The sequence below is a fragment of the Rhinoderma darwinii genome, unplaced genomic scaffold, assembly GCF_050947455.1.
Source record: "Rhinoderma darwinii isolate aRhiDar2 unplaced genomic scaffold, aRhiDar2.hap1 Scaffold_468, whole genome shotgun sequence".
Lineage (NCBI taxonomy): Eukaryota > Metazoa > Chordata > Amphibia > Anura > Rhinodermatidae > Rhinoderma > Rhinoderma darwinii.
Window position 1 is genome coordinate 40562 of NW_027464013.1, and position 8261 is coordinate 48822.

At 47.0% G+C, this 8261-nt stretch overlaps 1 protein-coding gene across 2 annotated transcripts; it reads left to right on the top strand.

Annotated features, from left to right (window-relative positions):
- The first annotated feature begins 1183 nt into the window (after window positions 1-1183).
- LOC142718430 (histone H3-like centromeric protein A) lies at window positions 1184-7327 on the top strand. Of its 2 annotated transcripts, none has more exons than XM_075848758.1 (5): window positions 1184-1264; window positions 4506-4607; window positions 6162-6298; window positions 6367-6444; window positions 6755-7327. In XM_075848758.1, exons 2-5 carry the CDS (start codon window positions 4523-4525, stop codon window positions 6884-6886), a joined length of 432 nt encoding a protein of 143 aa, XP_075704873.1. In that variant the 5' UTR covers window positions 1184-1264; window positions 4506-4522; the 3' UTR covers window positions 6887-7327. The 2 variants fall into 2 exon arrangements, with proteins under 2 accessions (XP_075704873.1, XP_075704874.1); XM_075848759.1 differs by having other exon boundaries at window positions 4509-4607.
- Window positions 7328-8261: the final 934 nt, after the last annotated feature.

Here is an 8261-nt window from a genome sequence, read left to right on the forward strand (position 1 = left end):
CAGTGTATATGTAAGCTGTGCGGAGTACATCAGGATATATGTAAACTGGGCGGAGTACATCAGGGTATATGTAATATGCGCGGAGTACATCAGGATATATGTAAACTGTGGAGTACATCAGTGTATATGTAAGCTGTGCGGAGTACATCAGGGTATATGTAAGCTGGGCGGAGTACATCAGGATATATGTAAGCTGTGCGTAGCATAAATACGGTCAGAGTACGGATGCGTATCCATAGCCGCCCATATTTACGGAAGCGCCCATAGACTTCTATGGGAGAGTCCCTGCTGTAATTACTGATGAAAAATACGGTCGCGTGCGTGGGGCATAAGAAACTGCAGCTGCATCCCCCTCCTCCCTGTTTACAGTTTTTCACTAGATGGAACTTGCACGATCAACGATGTATCCAGTGAGTCGGCGCTCATTTACACGAGCCGACGCACGCTGTACGGGGATGAGCGATGGTTAATACAATGGTCCGTGCTCGTACAGTTTACGTATTGTCGGCAGCACATCCCCTGTTTGTACGCTGTGGACAACGAGGATTTTTTGGGACGCATAAAAGATGTGATCAGCTGACCAATGAGTGCAGTTTATCGTCTGATCGTCGCTGCCCGTGATCGAAAACAAGCGCTCGTATGATTATCGGCATTGGTAAAGGGGTCTTAATGTCAATAAAAGGTTTTTTTTTTATATCACAACGTTTCTAAGCATTTTCTATAGAACTTGATAGAAACCCATCGAGCCTAAAATAGACCCATCCTGGAACCCAGGGGTATAAACAGGCTTTTCTTTACAGCCGAGGTCTTGATTACGTCATTGAGACCGCGCGGTTATATTATTATTATTATTATAGATTGTGGGAGATGAAACATCAGGATATAGTTTTGTTGGCTTTAGCGATGGTTTGAACATTTGGTGTACTTCTTCTATTAGCCACAAGGGGGCGATACATAACCTGGAAGAACGCAGTGCGGGAGCCTTTTGGTTTTTCTTGGCTTTTATATTGTGGGGCTATTATATAATCTATACCAGTGGTTCCCAACCGGGGTGCCGAGAGCTGTTCAGGGGTGCCGCGGCTCATCCACGGCAAAAAAAAATAAAAAAAAATTTTTTGTTTACATTTTTTTTTTTTTTTTTTTGCTACAAGCTCCGCCCCCGACGTTGTAGCAGACGTGACGCGCGGACGTCTGTTACAAGCACCGCCCACCGCTTCCCACTAGAAGCCTGACGGAGGGAGAGGAGCCATTAACACTGGGCAGGGTAAGTGCGGTTTTCTTTACTTTCTTAGCAGTTGTGTGAGAAATGGAGCCAGGGGAATGTGGGTAGTTGTAGTTCTCTCCTCTTATACCTCCTCCCTGTAATGTCCTCTGATATCCCATAATAACAGCCTGGACATGCTGGGAGTTGTAGTCCTCTCCTCTTCTACCTCCTCCCTGTAATGTCCTCTGATATCCCATAATAACGTCCTGGACATGCTGGGAGTTGTAGTCCTCTCCTCTTCTACCTTCTCCCTGTAATGTCCTCTGATATCCCATAATAACGTCCTGGACATGCTGGGAGTTGTAGTCCTCTCCTCGTATACCTCCTCCCTGTAATGTCCTCTGATATCCCATAATAACAGCATGGACATGCTGGGAGTTGTAGTCCTCTCCTCTTATACCTCCTCCCTGTAATGTCCTCTGATATCCCATAATAACAGCCTGGACATGCTAGGAGTTGTAGTTCTCTCCTCTTAAACCTCCTCACTGTAATGTCCCCTGATATCCCATAATAACAGCCTGGACATGCTAGGAGTTGTAGTCCTCTTCTCTTATACATCCTCCCTGTAATGTCCTCTGATATCCCATAATAACGTCCTGGACATGCTAGGAGTTGTAGTCCTCTTCTCTTATACCTCCTCCCTGTAATGTCCTCTGATATCCCATAATAACGTCCTGGACATGCTGGTAGTTGTAGTCCTCTCCTCTTCTACCTCCTCCCTGTAATGTCCTCTGATATCCCATAATAAGGGGGGATTCACACGAGCGTGATTTGGCAGCGTGTAGGCCGCGTGGTTTTCGCGCGGCACGCAATGCCCTATAGAAGTCTATGGGGCAGTACACACAGTCCGTGTATTTTGCGCAGCGTTTGTTCGCTGCGCAAAATACGCGACAGGTTCAATAACTCTGCGTATTTCACGCATCACGCACCCATTGAAGTCAATGGGTGCGTGAAAACCAGTCAGGTCGCACGGAAGCTCTTCCGTGCGAACCGACTGAAACAGCGCACGAGCTGTCAAAAGGATGAATGGAAACAGAAAAGCACCACGTGCTTTTCTGTTTCCAAGCATCCAAACGGAGTATCTTTGCGAGGAGCGAACCACGACAACCGAAGCTAACTTCACCGGGTTCGGCCAAACTCGTTTTGGCCGAACTCGGCAAAAAAAATTCCGGTCCGCGACGTCGGGAGACATTCACTGTGCATGGTGCTGAAAGAGTGAGGGTATGTGCACACACACTAATTACGTCCGGAATTGACGGACGTATTTCGGCCGCAAGTCCCGGACCGAACACAGTGCAGGGAGCCGGGCTCCTAGCATCATACTTATGTACGATGCTAGGAGTCCCTGCCTCGCTGCAGGACAACTGTCCCGTACTGAAAACATGATTACAGTACGGGACAGTTGTCCTGCAGCGAGGCAGGGACTCCTAGCATCGTACATAAGTATGATGCTAGGAGCCCGGCTCCCTGCACTGTGTTCGGTCCGGGACTTGCGGCCGAAATACGTCCGTCAATTACGGACGTAATTAGTGTGTGTGCACATACCCTTAAACTGTTTCAGCACCATGGACAGTGACTTGCGATCCCAAAATACATGAACCTGTAAAAAAAAACGAAGTTCTAACTTACCGATTACTCCTGTCTCCTTCCTGCAGTCCGACCTCCCGGGATGACACTTCAGTTCAAGTGACAGCTCCAGCCAATCACAGGCCAAGCACAGGCTGCAGCCAATCACAGGCTGCAGCGGTCACTTGGACTGCCGCGTCATCCAGGGAGGTGGGGCCCGATGTCAAGAGAGGCGCGTCACCAAGGCAACGGCCGGGAAGTTCTCGGTAAGTAGGAACTTTATCTTTTTTTTTTTACAGGTTTTTCGCTGTTGTGTTCGGCATTCACTGTCAAGGGTGCTGAAAGATTTAGCTCTTTCAGCACCTTGGACAGTGACGGGCGTCGACAAGCCTCATCTCTATGATGCCGGGTGCGCGAAAATCACGCAGCCGCGCATCAGACACGCATGACACACGCAGCTGTCAAATGGTTTTTGCGCTCGCAAAACGCTGCGTTGTTTGCGCGCGCAAAAACGCAACGTTCGTGTGAATCTGCCCTAACAGTCTGGACATGCTGGGAGTTGTAGTCCTCTTCTCTTATACCTCCTCCCTGTAATGTCCTCTGATATCCCATACTAAGTCTGGACATGCTGGGAGTTGTAGTCCTCTCCTCTTATACCTCCTCCTGTAAACTTTCTCTGATATCACATAACATCCTGGACATGCTGGGAGTTGTTGTTCTTATACATCCTTATTTATTCCTTCCCCAGGGGTAAGCACACTTTCTGTCTGTGATGGTCCCTTTACTAGAGGGGCAGATGGTTATTTTATCGGGGGGCGGGGGGACTGAGGCTGATGGTGGCTTTACTGGAGGGGGCTGATGGTCATTTTACTGGGGGGACGGAGGCTGATGGTGGCTTTACTGAGGGATCATTATAATGTGAGTGGGGGGCTGACGGTCATTACTGGGAGTGGGGGGCTGACGGTCATTACTGGGAGTGGGGGGCTGACGGTCATTACTGGGAGTGGGGGGCTGACGGTCATTACTGGGAGTGGGGGGGCTGACGGTCATTACTGGGAGTGGGGGGGCTGACGGTCATTACTGGGAGTGGGGGGCTGACGGTACATTTTCGCTGCTGCGTGTCTAGAGATCATATGGATTATTAGATGTTTTATTTCTGTATATTTGTACTGCATTGTTGCAGCTCATCGTCCTCCAGCTGCGGCCTTTCATTTCCATGACGACTGCTCCACTTTTCCTTTGCTCCAGTTTTAAATTTCCCACCTTTGTCTGGATTACGGATTCTCTGTAAGGTTCTGTGCACACGACCTATTTTCAGGCGTTTTACGCCTCGAATCACGCCTGAAAAGACGGCTCCATTACGTCTCCAAACATCTGCCCATTGCTTGCGGGATCTGCTGCGGGTAGCTCTTCTGTTGCCGCATTATTAAATAGATCATTGATGTCGCTGTTCTGGTAATTGATGCCGCGAGGATCTATTGTATTCATTGATGCAGCGTGCGTTAATTACTGACATCCGGCAATCTCATATCTTCACCGTCAATGTCATCACTTTCTTGTCACTTGCATTGGTGGCATGAGTCAGTATAAAACCGCTCAGTTTATCCTACGTCACCTGTCATTCTGCTGAATTGTCACCGTCTCTTATCCGCTTAACTGATTGTATGACTCTCAGCAGCGTTTTACATCATCATGAAACCACCCCAGAAAAGCTCGTCCCGCAGGAAGTCGGCGCAGCCGCAGAAGAAACCTGCAGCTCCTCCTCAATCTCCGCCAAGTAAGAGAAAGTTGCACCTTGATCATCTTATCACTCTCATTATATATTTTATTTTAAAAATGAATTCCAGATAACCTCGGGTCGTGTAATACTAGATTGTAATCCGTTTCTCAGCTTTATATCTTAGAGGGTTCGTTTCTATGCAGGTAAAAATCTGTTACATACAGAAATTTCTGTAGCACAAGGCCGCCACTAGGGGGAGCAAACTGAGGACTGATTTATATAGGCACAACATGAGCTGTATTATGTGCACAATCGTCTCCCCCTACTGGTGGTTACAGGAAGCACGTTACTATATGGCCCTGGGAAGGGAATCTGAGAACACAGCTCACACCCATGAAGATATATTATGAAATGAGGGATCTAAGAATTTCCAACCTGCAGTCCGACCGCTCTATTCATTCCCTATGGTATCGCCGGAAATAGTCAAGTTTGACTGCTCCTTGCCCAATTATGCACTCTGCCGTGAGCGGCTCCGCGCAAGCAGGCGCGATGTTGTGACGTCAATTTGTGAGCCTTTTTTCTACTCCGTTTATGCAGCGTGTCGATGAGACGTGTTTTATCTCATCCACTTTGCTGCTACTGTATTATGCTGCCGATTTTTCCGCATTATAATACAGGTATATGCCGTATTTACGTAATGTGTGAACTGACTCTAACCCCTCCACCCACCCCCCCCCCCCCCCCCGCCAGTCCCCGCAAAAATGTTCTTGCATCAAACCGGTCCTCGGTGCAAAATAGGTTGGGGACCACTGCCATAGAGAATGACTTGAGTGACCACCACTCTGGGACCCGCACTCTTGTTAACAACCCGCAGCGATCCGGCATTTATCACCTATCTTGTGGATAGGTGAAAAATTATTTTCGTGGTACAACCCCTTTAATCAGGTATCAATGGGACTTGATGGACCCCAAATTATCAGTCATAGAAAACTATCTCCCTGCAGCCACCACTAGAGGGAGCTCACTGCATACTGTTTTGTTACCAAGTTCAATGTACAACCATATACAATGAGCTCCCTCTAGTGGTGGCTGCAGGTAGCATGTTATGTTTTAAATCTGTTTACCTGATGTTCCTTGGGGGACATTAAGGTAATAGGCCATGTTCACACAGGGCAGATACGCGGCGTAAAAGTACACAGCGTATTGGCCCTGGGCACCGGAGATAATTCTGGCTGAAAAACTGCAGTTTTTCAGCTGGAATGTCCATAGAAGGTAGAAAAAAAACCATACTTACCCGTAGCCATGGTGACGTGTCCCTCTGATGTTCTGCAGCAGTCATATGGGATGAGACATCTTCCCTGGAGGCCGGGTTGAACGCAGGAGCAGAGAGATCTGGGTAAGTTTGGCGGGTTTTTTTCCGCTGCGTCTGGATGAGATTTGTTTGAATCTCCTCCACTCTTCTGCTTCTGTATTACGCTGTGGAGTTTCCGCAATGAAATCGGTTGCAGAAAATCCGCCGTGTTTACCCTACGTGTGAACCCGGCCAGACAGTGAATTTCCATGTAGCGGGAGATTCATTTTCAGCTGTGATTATGGATTTCTTTCTTACAGGTAGAGGGGAAACAAGTCACAGACCGAGCACGCAACGAAGAAGACGTTACCGCCCAGGAGCCCGTGCGCTGATGGAAATAAGAAAGTACCAAAAATCAACCAATCTGCTCATTCAGAAAACCCAGTTTTTCCGCCTGGTGAGTGGATGTGTCCTCTGCGGCTGCTCCTCTTTATTGTCGGTGATATTCCCCTTTTATTCTTGCAGGTGAGAGAGATCTGCCTGAAGTATTCCCGCGGCGTGTTTTACTACTGGCAAAGCACCGCACTTATGGCGCTACAAGAGGTCAGTATCTCATACAATGCACTGTCCATGTAACGCATGGGTCAACCAGAGAGGGAGCTGCTCTTTGCAGTGGTTCACTACTCAGCCCCCGCCCCCTCTAACACATCCATATGCCCTAGCGGGACATTTGCATAGGGGTTGTGATGCATTGTGGGAGTTCCAGAGGCCAGACCCCCCCCCCCCCCCCCACACCATCACTCTAGCTAACAGCTCATAAAAGTGAAATCTGATCAGTCCTTCGAGCTGTGTAGTAAATTATACCGGGAGTGCTGTCACTTTAAGAGGGACTAATGCTCTTCTGTATCCACAGTCAGCTGAGGACTTCCTCGTGAGTCTCTTTGAAGATTCTTACCTCTTCAGTCACCAGGCCAATAGGGGCACTCTCTTTGTGAAGGACATGCAGCTCGCACGGAGAATCCGAGGCATCCCGTATGAACTGTGATAACGCTGCCGTTTTATCTCTCAAGATTTGATGAAGAATGATCACGTGTAAATAGTTTTATATTAATGGAGAAAATCTATTGGGAAATACAAGTTTTACCATTGCATAAAAGATCCAGTTTGGAAGAGTAAACCGGCTTTAGCGCCCCCTCCTGACACTGGTTACAGTGGAGGTTTTTTCTTTGTTTTATCTGTTCATGGGAAAGTTGTTACAACCAATATGGCTGCCACTGCAGTTTGCAGGGTGGTAGTGCAGTCGTTTTTCTGTCCAGCTTTGTAATGGGTTATAGGGGTCCAGGATGTAGCACAGAAAATGACCACAAGGTGGCACTGCTGGACAAAACCGCTAACAAAGATGCTGGACACAACCGCTAATGAAACTTGATCTGGCCGACCTTCTAATTGTTCTGCTGAGTTTATGATCCGCTTCCTGTTTTTATTCTGTGAAGATTTGTTAATTTTTTCAAATAAAAAAAAAATGTATATTATAAGTTTGATCTTCATCGTTTTAGACTAATCTTCATAAGGGCTTGGATATGATCAATGACTCCAGCTTCGCTGTAGTTCAATACTCTTGCTCTGTCCCACCCCCATTCTTTACACTGCAGCTATGCTTGTTCAGAGTGTTTGCTGTGTGGGTGGGTGGGTGGGTGTGTGGGTTGGGTCCAGAATTATTTGGGCAGTGACACAATCTTCATGATTTGGGTTTTGCTGCCACCACATTGGATTTGAAATGAAACAACTGAGATGCAATTGAAGTTTAAACTTTCAGGTTTATTTCAAGGGGTTAAACAAAAATCTCCTGTGAAAAGTTTAGGAATTGCCACCATTTTTCTACACAACCTCCTCATTTCAGGTGATCAAAAGTGATTGGACAAATTAACATTACCATAAATGTTTTTTTTAATACTTTGTAGAGAATCCTTTGCAGGCAATGATGGCCTGAAGTCTGGAACCCATGGACATCACCAGACGCTGGGTTTCCTCCTTTGTTTTTTTTGTTTTTTATATTTCTAATTTTTTATTTTCAAGAAAAGAAATGGGGATTCAGAAAAAGAAAAGGGGGTGACATGGGTACAGAAAAAGCCCATGAGGGGCGATCATTTCAACCTATATTTCAACAACAATAAGTAAATATGCAATCAAAGTCCTCCCAACATAGTACCATCAATACACTACAAGCATTAGTATAGCAAGACAGGAATACCAGCATTACACCGTCATCCGCCCCTCCATCACCCACATCTCAGTCAATTCTTAGTAACGATTGATTCAAATAGGGAAGTAAACGAAGGGTAGAAGGACAAAAGGAAGGGTGGGGGGGGTATAGGGAAAATCTTAAGAGGGAGAAGGGGAGATGTTCTCCCCTCACTCTC

What these genes read in the sequence shown, in the direction of transcription:
- LOC142718430 (XM_075848758.1), top strand. Translation starts at nt 4,523, where the DNA reads ATGAAACCACCCCAGAAAAGCTCGTCCCGCAGGAAGTCGGCGCAGCCG. An exon ending in AAACCCAGTTTTTCCGCCTG is followed by an intron (nt 6,299 to 6,366) that starts GTGAGTGGATGT and finishes TTATTCTTGCAG; the next exon opens with GTGAGAGAGATCTGCCTGAA. An exon ending in CACTTATGGCGCTACAAGAG is followed by an intron (nt 6,445 to 6,754) that starts GTCAGTATCTCA and finishes CTGTATCCACAG; the next exon opens with TCAGCTGAGGACTTCCTCGT.